Source organism: Podarcis pityusensis (genome assembly GCF_964106645.2).
Source record: "Podarcis pityusensis genome assembly, chromosome: 1".
NCBI lineage: Eukaryota > Metazoa > Chordata > Lepidosauria > Squamata > Lacertidae > Podarcis > Podarcis pityusensis.
Genome location: NC_138028.1, coordinates 50,039,611 through 50,054,888, shown reverse-complemented (window position 1 = coordinate 50,054,888; position 15,278 = coordinate 50,039,611). Strand labels below are relative to the sequence as shown.

Below are 15,278 nucleotides of genomic sequence, written 5' to 3'. Positions count from 1 at the left end.
GAAACTGTGAAAATAAAACCTGAAATCATCATATATATCGTTCTAAGTAAATGAATAATTCCACGTTACAATTTAACCATTTTATACTTGAACGATTAATAATAAATCTGGGCTGCAGATATGCACCATTACAGATTAATAATAAGTCTGTGTTATGGATAGATACTCAGTGATTGCAAGACTTACTCATGAGCCATTACAGATTAATTCAGGAATACGCTTTTCTTAAACCTGATTTTATTAAATATTTACACGTTATTAATATTTGCACAGTAAGATATTCCCAAGATCTGCAAACGTCTCTCTAGCCATGGAGAACTATAGCAGAGCCTGTATCAATGCTAGTTTTAAGCTGTAAGCTAAGGCAGAGTCTTTGAAGGTGAAATGCGACTTGCCTGTGAAGGACAAAACACTTCCGTCAGCTGCAAATTTTAATTACAGCGCAATGAAATATTTTCTGAAAATAATATATCTATACATTCCCTTAAAAAAAGAAAATCCCTGCGGTGTCCAACCTGTTGCATTTGGGTTCTGTAGGAATTTCAAAGCTGAAGAAGGGAATTCGTACCAGAAACACTGTTGAAATTTCGCCTCAATGAGATAGAGATGAGGGCTTTGGAAGCATAGTAAAAGATGTGTTTGGCAACCTCTGCTGCTAAGTCCAACTCATGTGTCTTTATTATCTGGCTTTTCATTATTCCGGGGTCTCTCCTTCAAAGACTATAGTGCTTCCTATCCATACCACTCCTTCCCATCACCTCTCCACTAAACTGATAGGTCAACTTCTTCTTGACCTTCTTGACCTCCCCAGTCTTGCCGTAGTTTCTCAGTGCCCGTGCCATCTTCTGGTAGGTCATTTTCTTGCGGTTGCCTTTCTGAATGCCCCAGCGGTGAGCCAGTGCTTCTTTGTGCTTGGAAGAGAACTGGAAAGTGCCCTTATCCTTATCCACCCACCAGATGCTATCTTTCATATCTCCACTTCGAAGCAGGTCAAGAAGAAACTGGTACAGTCGGATTTTCTTTTTACTGCCTGTAGGAAGAAATGAAGTAAGCAGTTTGAAGACTGAAAAGGAGCCAAAACTTCACATCTTTTAAAGAAGATTCCTGGGATTTTTCTTCTTCTCATTCCCTCTTTTAGAAAAAAAAAAGGCCACATATTTGTGGCTGCTGCTATCCCCCACCCCTAGCCCAGAACAATGCTAGGTTCAGAGCACTGGAAGAGGCTGCAAAATGGTGGCCAAACTGCCATCATAGTTGCTGCTGATTCCACTTGCAACAGTGCACAAACACAAAAACTTACAAAAAATGAATGGCACAATATTACTGCCATTGTTGAATGGGGAGCCCCACCCTCAAGAAACAATTAGATAAATTCTCTTCATGCTGAGGTAATTCAGTTAAACGATTCCCCCCAATTTCTCTCCTCACAAATGAGGTGGGGAATTTTGAGAGGCAAATTGCACACAGCTCTAGTGAGGACTTTAGAAACTGCTTTATACCAAATGAGACAATTTGCTGAAGTGTTGTCTAAAATGACTGTCTGCAGCTCTCCAGGGTTTCAGACAGGAGTCTAAGTCCTACGTAAGGATGCCAGGCTTGAACCTGGAATTTTTTGCATGTGCAGCAAGAGATGGCAAGGGAGTCGGTCAAGAATACAGGAGGTTTTCAATATAGATGAGTTGGAAGAGGGAAGTATGGCCATTGGCAGGCTAGAGAAGGAAATAAGGACAGAAAGGTAGAATGGGGCAAGGTGTTGATTAGGGATGGTAGGGAATTTTGCAATAATCAAACAGGGACACGATCTTTGCAGCAGTTCACTCACTTACCAGGCAAGCTGGTTGTTTTTATTGATACCACACACACACACAATCTGATGGAATGAACAATACTGCTTCCTTAAAACCTTGCCATATTGAACAATGATTTCTTAAACTAACGTTACTCTCTTTATTGTCATTGTTTCGGATGTGCAATTCAGATATGCTGAAGTTTATTTCCCATTGAACTCTATTTTATTGCGGTGACAATGGTAGCCATTAACATTCATTGTTGTATTTCTTACCCTGTCTCCCTGCTTAATAGTTCTGCATTGCATCATTGTGTGTGGGAATGTTTGGGCAGCGAGTTAAAGTAATAACATTGAATGGGAGTAGTTTTATAAACACATATGCATTCTTTTTTTTTAAAAAAAGATTATTCTCTGAATTTCTCCGAGCATCTCATACATTGCTGCACAAAAGCTATGTCAGTATCACTATTGCAAAATGCTAAGGAAAAATTCACCCACCCAGCCTCTGCAACATTTCATTGGGTGGAGGGAGATGTTACCCCATCTGTGTACTTTGTCTCCTTCCTTTCATCATCATCAGTGAACATTCTGTACCAGACTCACACACATGCACTGGCGGAGGAAGAGGAGGGCAGGGGGAGAGCACCGCCCCTGGCAGCGCGATCCTGGTGGGGTCCCGCCCACGCTGGGCTCCACACCCCTGCATGTGGCACCCCCCCCGGGATGCGCGCCAGCTACGCCCCAGCCTGCTCTCTGGCCCCCCCCCCGGTGCCGGAGCATGAAGCTCCGCCACTGCACACATGCCATAATCCAAAATATAAGTCAGTTTAAAATGCTGCTTTCTTTGCATTTTGCAGCAATCGCCTTGCCATCTTTTCTTCTGCGTGAGGAAGGGAAGTCAATAGAGATTTGTTACTGTGTTATAATGCCCATTCCCATCAGGGATGTCTTGCTGGTGATCTCTGTCATTTACATACAGGCAATGTTTTTACATCTTTAGATTTGTTTCTCACCCCAGGTAAATAAGGCTTAAAGTAAAACTGCTGGGGGGACAGGGGACGGCTGCTTGATGATGGGCAATCAATAGCAGTAGCAGTACAGTGGTGCCCCGCAAGACGAATGCCTCGCAAGACGGAAAACCCGCTAGACGAAAGGGTTTTCCGTTTTGGAGGTGCTTCGCAAAACGAATTTCCTATGTGCTTGCTTCGCAAGACGAAAATGTCTTGCCAGTTCCTGCGGGGTTTTTTTCCTTTTTCCCAAGCCGCTAAACCGCTTATCAGCTGCTGGCTAAGCCGCTTATCAGCTGATCTTTAAGCCGCTTAACAGCTGATGCTAAGCCGCTTATCAGCTGATCTTTAAGCCGCTTAACAGCTGGTGCTAAGCCGCTTATCAGCTGATCGTTAAGCCGCTTATCAGCTCATCGTTAAGCCTCTTATCAGCTGATCGTTAAGCCGCTTATCAGCTGATCTTTAAACCTAAGCCGCTAATACTGTAGCGCTAAGCCGCTAAACCTCTAATGGGCTTGCTTCGCAAGACGAAAAAACCCGCAAGACGAAGAGACTCGCGGAACGGATTCTTTTCGTCTTGCGAGGTATTGTAAATAGTGAAAAATACAGGAATATAATGATATCCGTTTTGTAAAAGGGGAACATGCTACTGTCAAGAGAATAACAAATAATAACATTATTTTTGCAAATCACCATGCCAGGCTGGGATGCTCCAAATTTGATGAAATGTGAACCACAACAGACCAAGTTAGAGTAGTGATAAAGCAGCCAAAAGATGAACTGGTACACAGCGATTTGCACAGTGAGTTGCATCCCTAGCGCTGAACACCTACCTGCTTCTCCACTTATAATCCCAGGGCCAGGTTCCCTAACATCAGTCTCCCCATCTGATACTTCCAGTGGTGGACTCTGTCTGTCTGGATCTTCGTCATCAGAACTACGGTGGTGAGAGGGATACACACACACGGTACGAGGCACAAATGTAACCTGTCAGAAGCACACACACAAAAAGAGGATTGGGGATAAAGGATTGTGGTGGGAATGGAAAATACTCCAAGTAAAGAAGGTGGATGTCGCAGCAAGAGTGACACGGGAAATTAAAGAACTCTCAGTCAATCACATTTAAGTTATTTCTTTTCATTAGCATGCTCAGGATCCATACAGACAAACACTAATAATAATAATAATAATAATAATAATAATAATAATACCCCGCCCATCTGGCTGGGTTTCTCCAGCAACTCTGGGCAGCTTCCAACAAAATATTATAATACTAAAAGGGTCTCGTAGCACTATGAGCATGCTTTGAGCTCTCTTCTTAGTGTAGATGTGGCCCTTTCTTACAAACAACTCATGAGCAGTTCAGAAATATGTCATTTTGATTGGCGTGCCAACTCACAGGTGCATTTAACTGCAAAAAAGGCACAGTAGTATTCGCTGGGGAAAACAGAGAGAGAGAGAGAGAACTGTTTCATTTGTCTATAAAAGCAAATGCCTGATCCTTGTCTTTGGTCATATGTACAAGAAATATGTCACAAGTGTGTTTGGAACAAAGAGAGACAGAAAGGGCACCTTGAAAGATAAGATAAGTAATGGAACTTTGCCCATGACTTCGGTTGCCCAGTAGGTCAGGCATTGGACACCTGATGTTTTTCTGTTGATGTTATTCCGAAATGCCTCAGTAAAGAATGTGCAATTATGTTGCTTCAGGGGCACAGCAGCAAGCGGTTAATGACTTGGCAAATTGTCTGGAGATGAGTAAGGTTGGAAGGGCTGGGATTGGGTAACTGTGTGTGCACATTTCCTGCCAAATATTCAAGGGTAAAACTACTGACCTTATCCACTGAGTCACACTGAGCACCTTATAGTTAAACAAAACTGCAGCCTTAGAGATGGGGTGTGTGTTTGTGTAGTAGAGAGGCAAGGGAAGTTGAGAGGTTCATGCATTTTTGTAAGTTATTTAAACTAATATATGCTTCTATATGTCTGCAGATGAAGGGTGTAATAATAATAATAATAATAATAATAATTATTATTATTATTATTTCTCTGCCAAGAGGGAAGACGATGTTGCCTATGAAATTTTGCCCCTCATGCAGCCAGCATGTCTTTTTCCATTTTAGCATCATTTACTGAGGTGATAGCATGTGGAATATTAATTTTCAAGAGGTTTCAATTAAAGCTATTGTGGGTTTCACATCTGGGCTGAGTAGCAGCAAGATAATGTAACTGTTTCACTGTGCCATATGAGTAACATTTTTATTCTCCCTCACATAGAACTGCAGATCTGCTTTCCTATGAAAGCTCTTAGTGGCAATGAAATTGTATTCCTTCACCAGCAATGCCAAGTGGGAAGGAGTGCAGATAAAGTTAGCGCGATGCCTTAAGGCACAAGAGGATCCAGTGAGTGTGGAGTTAAGAAACTCTGTTTTAATTTGTAACATTTACACACAAACACACAGCCAGTTTCTGAGGGCCTACATGTTATTTTACTATATATTTTGTAAAATTTATATTCAACTTGATTGCAAAAAGGAAAACAACCCTCAAAGTGGTGGAAACCTCGAAGTGGTTAGGTTAGGTTAGGTTAGGTTACGTTACGTCATGAGGGATTTTAGGTAGGTGAGTGCATGGCGGATTTTCTTTGAGACTGCATCGCACAAGGAAAAGATGTTTAACTCTGCCCTGCCTAGCTGCTCTTCTTGTGTGCTCATATTACTTATTTATAAGGTTTCTGGTCCACTTTTTTCTTTTTTAAATCAATTTCAATTTACGGTCCAAAAATATTAGTGCCTTTCCTCTCTTTGGTGAGCTGGTGTTCTCTGCCATGGAAAGGAAACTCCCATCTCTACAACAGAGTAGCCATAACAGTTTGGTTACACCAATAGTGGCCACTGAATCCAGCTGCTCTCTGAGTCACCATGTAGGCAAAACCAGGGTTTTTTTTCCTGGGGGGCACAGGCGTATGCATACTCCTCAACATTTGTTAATCTAAGTTTGGCCTCATTGAGGGGCAGTATTTCAATATGAGTAGGAAAATGAGAGTACCCCTAAACATTTTGTTTAGGAAAAAAGCACTGGGCAAAACATTCTACAGTGGTACCTCTGGTTACGTACTTAATTCGTTCCGGAGGTCTGTTCTTAACCTGAAACTGTTCTTAACCTGAAGACCACTTTAACTAATGGGGCCTCCCGCTGCCGCTGGAGCATGATTTCTCTTCTCATCCTGAAGCAAAGTTCTTAACCTGAGGTATTATTTCTGGGTTAGCGGAGTCTGTAACCTGAAGTGTATGTAACCTGAAGCACATGTAACCCGAGGTACCACTGTACTTCTCTTTGCAGGCCTACTAAGGCTGGATAGGAGGGAAGGCATGGGGGGGGGGTAAGCTTAGTGGTGTGTGGGATTTGGATTGGATAAAATAAATGTCACGCGACTCCTTCCATCCTGTCATTTCCCCATAAGGAGCCAATGGGTACTTCCCTTCTGGAGCTAATAGCACCATCAGGGGGGTGATTATTCTTGGGACGACAGCAAGAAAGAAAGGGATTATTAAAACTTCTATGCCCTAGAGCAGGCACGGCCAAATTTGGCCCCCCAGCTGTTTTGGGACTACAACTCCCATCATCCCTAGCTAACAGGACCAGTGGTCAGGGATGATGGGAATTGTAGTCCCAAAACAGTTGGAGGGCCAAGTTTGGCCATGCCTGCCCTAGAGTCTGGGTCCTAATGTCCTCATGCCTACTGTTTCTAGTAAAAAAATAAGTATGCAACTTCAAGTGCTGCATTTAATTTGGCTCTTGAAGTGACAGCTTGTATTGTGTTGTTGTTAAAGTCAAGGAAAGGCTACAAATTACTGCAGGCAACATCTAGCTCAACCCTCATTTGGTATCTCTGTTCATCTATGTCAGTATCATGGTTTGATTGTACAGCAACAGTTTCTACTGTGGATCAGATTTTCTATAACTTTTCCTGCCAGGGTCTCTTCTCCCTCATACTGAAACCTGATATTCAGAAAAGAAAAGAAAGAAAAGCGATAAGGCATTTCTACAGAGGTACGTAACAAGGTGCTGCTTGTACCTGATGGTTGTGGTTGATCCCAAAGTGTGTGGCAGGGATCCCAGGATCTAGAACATGCATCTGTTCTATCTCCATATGCCGGTACAGCTGCTGCAACTGAGGTGGCTGAACGCTTTGGAGCTCTGCAAAGTGGTTGTCCCCAAAGGTCTCAAACTCCGGGTGCAGGTGGTGGGGGTGATATTCCCAGCAGTGGTCTGATGGACATAAAAACAATTCACCTGCTAAACACAGAAGCAAATCATTCAGTTCTCTGTTTATGAACAGTACCAAGAAGCTAGCTACAACTCTTTCCAGTATCGTTCGACATGGATCTTGTTTCCAGACAAACACGTGGAATTTGAACTGGATCTTGTTATCTGGGGCAGGATTTAGGTTTCTGCAGATCTCAACAGGTTTGAAACACAAACTCAGAGCAATGAGTCATTTGTGCGTGTACGACTTACTGTTGGCAGTGAACAACAGCACTGCAATCATCAGCAGGCAGCTGTGAGCTGCTCACCACTTAAAATTCCCCACAGTGCCCTGATAAAGTGCCACTCTGGAGCATTGTTGGACATTTAAAAGGCAGTGGGCTCACCATTGCTCTTCACTGGATCAATCCTTGTTTGGTAGGCCCAAGCAAGTACAGGGAGCAGCACGACAGGCACTCAGTGCCTGGATCTCAGTTTTGATCCAGCAATTTGGAATGCACTGTCTTGTGTAGATGGATGACACTTATCTCTCTGTTTCATTCCTCTCAGGTCGGGTGCTAAATCAGTTCTTGCCCATGGTAATGGATTGGGTGATGGCAAAACCCAAGTCAATGTATAGGTGCCATAACTGTGTGATCTGTCTGCCTGGTTGGGTAGTGTACAACATATTAGAGGGGGTTTCATGTTTAAGGAAGGAGTTTCATAGTATGGAGCTGCTTGGTTCCTAGAGACACAAGAAGGCCCAGCACACTTTCTATTGGCTTAGGGTGGTATGCCAATTATAGACCAATCTAGACCAGGGGTTGTCAACCTACCGCCCACTAGTGGGCCTTTCAGGATTCTAGGTGGGCGGTAGGGGGTTCTACGCCACAAGTTGAATCCTCCTTCCATCGAGCACTGGTGGGCAGTAAGGAAATTTTACCATCAAGAAAGATGCATCAGTGGGTGGTAGGTGTAAAAAGGTTGACTACCCCTGATCTAGACAGAGAGAGCCTGGCTTCAGTGAGCCATGACCTTGTAACCTTCTGGTTGGAGTTATTCACTTGGATTGCCTTTGAAAATGGTACAGAAATTTGAGTTGGTTGGAAACTTGAGCATGCTAACAGATTGGGTGTTAGAAACATGTTATGCCAGTACTTTATTATCTTTGCTGAATCCTGATTCATTTCCAAACCCAACGGAAAGTTCTGGTTCTTTCCCAGCCCTCCAGTCCCGAGATCCTTCCAACTGGAGATGTTAGGGACTGAATCTGGAACTCCCTGTGCATGGAAAAGTGTTTTGCTACTAAGCCATGACACTTACACTCCTACACATTCTTTGCAATTCACAAATGTTCAGTGGTGGTGGTTGTCTGTTTTCCCTCGCTTCTAGCTCCAGGGGTGCCAACTTGAATAAGATATTGTGGGGGCCCAGGTAAGCCCTGCCCCACATAATCAATCACATGACACACACACACACTATTTGAATGGCAATGCCCATCAACTTCGTGGGGGGCCCAGCTCCCTCAAATATTTTATTGTGGTGGATGAAGCCCCTACGGCCTCTAGGAGTTGGTTCCTATGTCCAGCTCTAAAGATGGTGTGGGGAAAGGGTGAAGTTTTTGTTTGTTTGTTCTCTTGAAATATCCGTACGAGTTGGGTGGCTTTTAAATGCCAGAGTCATTCTGAGAAATGTCATGTGAAATGAAAGAGGATGTGAGAGAATTGTTTGCTGTAGAGACATGGAAAGTGTTTGTCTAATGTAGTGAAAGGTTAAAGGAAGGACAAGACCCACTTCCCCTATCTCTCCCTATGGAGTAGAGTGGTGGTATATTTGCTCCCCACTTCAGCTGTGTACACACTGTATGTTTGAAGCCCATTCTTCCCCTCAAAGAATTCTGGGCAGTGTAGTTTACCCCTCAGAGAATTAAAATTCCCAGCAACCCTTAACAAACTGCAGTGCCCAGAATTCTTTGAGGGAAATGATGTGTTCTGAATGTGCTTTAAAGGTACAGTGTGTCCGCAGCAACATAGAAAATCATTCATACGGGAGGACTTTTACATGTTTCTGTCTTTTATTAAATATTAGCTACTAGCTACCCAAAAATAATCCATATTTCTTATATTTCACTCTTGATTTCATCAAACTTTAACACAGGATTTTTACAAAACAATCCGAAATCAAAATGTGACTGTTGTCAGGTATGATCGGCAAAATTCTTTGTGGCCTACCCCTCCCTCTTTCTAGGTGACTGCTACACATGGGGTGTTTCTGTAACCCACTTCCTTCCTTCTTTGGAACTTCAAACAAAAGTTGGTCAGATTTTCATATTGACAGTAGTAACAAGATTTAACCCAAGAGGAGGGACTGAAGGATACAGAAAGTGGGAAGAGAAAGAACAACAACAAAAGAGAGAAATACAAATTAGCATGGACCTTTCTCTTTTCTCTTTCTTCAAAGAAATCTAGTTCCTCTGCATATATCAGTTATTTGACAAGAGAACAGCTCAGGTGGCTTGTTTCTCCCATGTGTTAATTAACAGGGCAGCTGTTATGGGCAAAGGAGATTGGAGTTGGGGTGTGTGGGTGTGTGGGTAAGCCCCTCAGAAGCTTTGCTAAGTGGCAGTATATAAATCTCGCCTCTTAAGCAGGGCAAAATATTTTACACAAACAGTGTTTGAGGACATTTTACTATCCTAAGCCAAATTAAATGCATCTCAGAACAGTAAAATGTCTCAAAACAAATCCACATGTGTGGTGGCAGAATACATTAAGTTTGTCTGAGAATTCCCATCAAATGTTTTTCTATACTTTCCATTGGCTGTGGTTGGGGTGGGGTGGGGAGCACTCCAGTGACAAAAATCAGTAGGTTTTTTTGGATTTGTTTTCCATGCACTTAAGAAGGTTCATATATTCATGTGCCTGTACACATCAGTCTTATGGGCTGACTGGATACAAAGGAGTGGTGGGAGGCACCAGCTGGGGAACCCCCAAGGGAACCCCCAGGGAAAGAAGGCTCAGATCTAGGGGACTGGTCATGGGACAATGGTGAGTGGTCAGAAGGAGAAGACTGGAAGGAGGAGGTGTCAGAAGCTGAAGGGGCAACAGGGTTTAGTGAGCAGGAAGAGTCTGGCAGAGAGCAGTCCAGGCTCAGAGGCAGAAGTGGATGAGGGCCAAGAGGCAGCAATGAGGCAGCTGCTGAAGAAGCCAGAGAGTCTCCCCCTCTTGCCTCGACAAGCTCCTCTTCCCCTTGGTGTCCTAGAACACGCAGAGAAATGAAGAGATTGGTTGTACACAGTCGCAGTTTATGACTGCTTAGGGAAAATGCTGGAGAGGAGGGGACTTAGGCAGCTGTGGGAAGGCAGGGACCTTCAGTCCTCGCAACTGCCTCATTGGGGCAATACCTACTGAGAAGAGTTGCTGTGATCACTAGGCCTGTGTTGTTTTGGCTTCTTTGAATAAAAAGTTAACTTCACTGACACCGGGTGTTTATTGCTAACTTATGCTTGACTCCTTACAATCAGGATAACAGTTTTAGTCTGACAGCTAAAGATGAACCAATTAAGGCAGGGATGGGGAACTTGCGTCCCTCCAGATGCGGTTGGACTCCAATGCCCATCAACCCTAGCCAGTACGACCAACAGGGTCAAAGATGATGGGAGTTGTAGTCCAGGAACACCTAAATTAAGACATTGCTCTTTTTTGTAGACACATGCATTATTCCTTAGCAGGAATGGGGAAACAGCCCATGATTTAGAGCTCCATTACCTATTCTCTTCTATAAGGGCAGAACCTGCATTATTTCACAAGGCCAAGAAATTTTAGCCACCACCACCACCATCTGAGTATTAGATACAACAACAATCTGCATATTAGATGGTTGGCTATCTAGCTATTTTTGCCAGTTTAGAAATGTGTGCTTCATCTCTGTTCGCTTTTAAGTGGGTTTGAAATGCCTTTTTTATTTCAATTCAGTTGAAATGATGAGATGGGATTTGATATGTCTTTTAGCTGTTTTAAAACAATGTAAGGCTTTTTGGCTGATTAGAATGTGTTATATGCTGTTGTTTTAAGTTAAATATTTTTAGAAATCAGTTTTAGATGTTTCTATTAATTGCAAGCCACCTTGAGAAAACTCTCTTTTGAAAGGCAATATATAGATTCTTCAGTAAATAAAATTGTGTTGTGTCTCTATAATTTCGTGAAGGCTCTGTAAAGGGAACTAGCAATGACAAATGTTTGGGCACCACTTTAGGCCTATTCACTCTCTTATCCTCTATGTGATTGTGTCCTCCATTGGAGTGGAGGAACATAGTAGGGAACAGGATGGTGGGGTCAACTCTAGTTGATTGAGTTCTGTTTTCCCTCTCAATAAAGTTACAGTTTTGTGGAGGGGAATGCCAAATAGGGCTAAATGGTTAAAAGAATTTTTTTTCTTCCTAAGAAATAGCATTCATTAGCTTCTTGGAAACAGGAAAGTCACTCAGGAGAATAGTCACAAGAATCTGGCCTACTCACTTCAAATATTGCTTAATGCAGCCATTTTAGTCATAGTGGAGATGGCGAGGGGAACACTTCCCTTCCTTTCTAACAGACATAGGCTGCAGTCACACTAATCCATTTGTAGCACACACAAAAAATGTAGTTTTTCTCAATCTGGTATCATTCCTGTTCGTCCTCAACATGCTGCTTTCAATCTAGATTGAGTCTAGATCTGCCATCTACAAGGATGGTTATGGTTTCTTGATACACCTTTGAAAATTCTCCCCTTGATTAGATTATCCACATCTTTTCCTCCCTGAACATGCCCCAGGTGAATAAAGAAGGAAGTGGTGATTGTGATCTTGGTATACACCCACCAACAATGCCATTGGACAGGTGTGGATACGCCCCCTATTGTGGTTTTCAAATGCATACACTGCTGAGTAATACAGAATCAGTTTTAATAATTTCTCAGTATGTGCTTTTCAAGGGCAAAAATATATACAATAGATCAGGCATGGCCAAACTTGGCCCTCCAGATGCTTTGGGACTACAACTCCCATCATCCCTAACTAACAGGACCAGTGGTCAGGGATGATGGGAATTGTAGTCCCAAAACAGCTGGAGGGCCAAGTTTGGTCATGCCTGTAATAGATCTAGACTGTGTGGACTAGAAAAAAAATAATACTTGGACTCCATGGATTCTAGAATAAAATTTTGTGTGTAAGCAGCTTTAGTCTGACTTCAAAATGTTGTTCTAACAATTCCAGAGGTGCCTTTACAGCAGGCATCCCCAAACTCGGTCCTCCAGATGTTTTCAGACTACAATTCCCATCATCCCTGATCACTGGTCCGGCTAGCTAGGGATGATGGGAGTTGTAGTCCCAAAACATCTGGAGGGCCGAGTTTGGGGATGCCTGCTTTACAGCAAACAATCCCTTGTCACCAATATATTGTGTTGTGGGAGCTGCAATGAAAATAACTTATGGTCTATGACTGGAGCAGGAAACGTTTGACTCCCTAGACATTGCTGATCTATAACTCAAATCAATCCTAGTCATTGAACATGCTAACTGGAGTTGATGAGAGTTGTAGTTTTGCAACATCTGGAGGACTAAAGATTCCCTGCACCTGGTCTATGAGATGATGGTGCAACAGTTAACTACTTCCTGAAAGTTACTTGTGTTCTTTAATGTAATCCAAGTGGTCTGGAATTGCTTTAACTCAGTGGCAGTGCTAGCATAAAGCATATGAAACATCATTACTGAAAAAGGTGCTTAATAGACAAGACACAGCATTCCTCCTCCAAATGTCCCCAAACCCATCACTCTAGTCTTACCAGAGGCCTTACAGCTCACTTACCGCCATGACTATCTGCATCACTGTTCAGATACTGGTAACTGTCATGGGACTGCCTGTAGATGTCTGACTCATAGGATATCAGATCTTCAGAGGGCTGCAAGAGGGAGGAATTGTTGGACATGAGCATTCAAAGACAAACATTATGTCCACTGCCAGTCAAAAAGGATAGGATTGGGGAAGATCAAAACACTGCAGATATGTATGTCGGCTGGAACAATACATATTAACATGAATGTATTGAAGCAGTGTTTGGAAAGCATTAAAACATTATCTCTCCGATGTGGTTAGATCTTAGAATAGTGGAGAGCCTTAGCTGGGGCACATCAGCAATTTTTAGGGAGTGGTATTAGTAGGGGGAAATACAGTAGGGGGCAGAAGATGTATCATCACCACAACCAGAGGGGTATAACAGTACAAGCTGTAACAGCATTAGGGAAATTACAGAATCCAAGCTAAAATTTAAAAGTAGTTTGGTATTACAGATGCAGGAGGTTAATAAGTAAATCAGACCATGGAAGTATATTGGGGGATTGTCCCAGTCCAGTTTTGACAGAGCACCTGTAGATCTCCTTATTCTTATGCCGATAGAACACAACAGCAAAAAGCTTGTGTTATCTTTCACTTCATGGAAACAGGACATTCTTAGAAGCATAGGATTCGAACTGGCTTTCAACTTTTGGGAAAACATTTTTGAGATGGCAGAGAATCAAAAAGAATGGATGAATTAAACCATTTCATTTCCTGCATTTGAAAATTTGATCCTTCTGTCAGTGCATTGCATTTCTCTGAGTATTTTGAAATTTGGTCCTGGTGCTTCTGTAGACAGCTAATTGTCACAGTATGTGTTTTCTGGGACTTTCTGCCCAGCAAGACACAATTCCCAAACAGTGTTTGGTTTTGTAATATGATTTATGTTTGTAACTACCACAAAATTTTAGCTCTTCTGCAATTCTCTTTCCATTTTAAATATTGCAATATCTTGTCCATGCAAAATTGGCATGGACTTAGTTCAGAATTCAACAAAGATTTTGAAATAACCCAACAGTATTACTGTTCAGATGCTTGGCAATGGAAAACCTTTCTTTATTGAGCAATTTTATTAGAGCTGCTAAATTAGTCTAAACGAAAAGTTAGAAGCTGAATGCAGAAACGTAGCCTTTTTCAATAGTTATAGAAAGGCTTGGAATATTGTGAATATTATGAAACTGATTTCTATATTTACCTGCTACAAGTTTTTTTAAGGACATTTTTTACTGATCTGGAAACACTGTAGCTTTCAAATTATGAAAACAAGAATAGCATACAAATGCCCACATTGGGTATACAGCAAAAATCTTCAATTTATGGCTTTAGCCCTCACCAGAAATAATAATAGATAAGTAGATTTGGTATTATGTATGCAATGAGTAACAGTGTATACTGTGTCTGTATAGCAGTTTGGTTACACCCATGTTAAAGCTCTTTAATGTTGCTGAGGCATTGCTTTTACGAAACTGAGACTGAAATTAAAACGGAGGCCCCACAATACACTTTGAATGGAGTTTTATTATCCAGCAGTGACTTTCTCCATGCCCCCAAGCCCTCTGTTATGTTTGCTCACTTCTAAATTCCATTCAGCCAAATATCATTGCCTGTCGTGCTCACACTAGATGCCTCCTCTTACGAAGCAGAGACAGAATATCCCCCAAGAGCAATAGCATCTCAAGAGGCAGACCGAGGTCCTCACAGTAATGAGAAGTGCTTAGTTGCAGAGAAGGACTCCTTGCGAGTAAAAGGCTCCTCAAGAGTAGGGCCCTCCTCATAAGGAGGGCTTTCTGCAGAAAACTTGGGCTTTAGCTGGGCTCTGGGTTGGGCTCTGTCTTAAAAGCCTCAGTACAAGTCTTGGGATTCAGCTGCACTGGCAAAGAAAAAGCGCTTTATATGTGTTCTAACACTGTGACACCAGATGGCGCTGTGGAGTTCTGTTTTTGCTAACCTGATTTTTCATACAAAGTTTGCAATGTGTTTAACTGAAACGCTTCTTTGATGTGTCAAGATCCAGCATTTGAGTAAGCTGGAACATTGTATTCCCATCAACCCTGTGCCTTCCTCTTGGACACTTAGCTTGGCCTACTGTTTATGGGCCCTTGATTGAACTACTACCTCTGTGTGACCAGACTGTGAACTGGCTCTTGATTTTGCATGCACTGCTTGCTGTATACTCAGTCTCTGGACTGCTTGTACACCTTGCTGTGGATCCTCACCAGTCTGGGTCTAGCCTGAAACAAGAGAGTTTCCTGCAGGTCCTGCCTGTTTTATAGTTTCCTATTGATTGATGGTTGGTATTGATTGTGGCTGGGTGGGATTAATGAAGAATAGGGTCTCATTTGCTCTTGAATGACCTCTGTTACT

The 15,278-nt window shown here is 42.5% G+C and overlaps 1 protein-coding gene across 4 annotated transcripts in view; it reads right to left on the bottom strand.

Moving 5' to 3' along the window:
* Positions 1-220: 220 nt before the first annotated feature.
* Positions 221-15,278, bottom strand: part of SPI1 (Spi-1 proto-oncogene) — a 29,502-nt gene continuing 14,444 nt past the window's right edge. For 2 of the 4 annotated variants that reach the window (XM_081021432.1, XM_081021433.1), the window contains 4 exons: positions 12,888-12,981; positions 6,875-7,095; positions 3,630-3,783; positions 221-1,030 (listed from right to left, as the gene is read on the bottom strand). In XM_081021432.1, the coding sequence (XP_080877558.1) occupies positions 714-1,030; positions 3,630-3,783; positions 6,875-7,095; positions 12,888-12,981 (786 nt within the window). In that variant the 3' untranslated portion in view covers positions 221-713. The remainder of the gene's footprint in view (positions 1,031-3,629; positions 3,784-6,874; positions 7,096-12,887; positions 12,982-15,278) is intronic. The other 2 variants (XM_081021434.1, XM_081021435.1) reach the window with 2 other exon arrangements.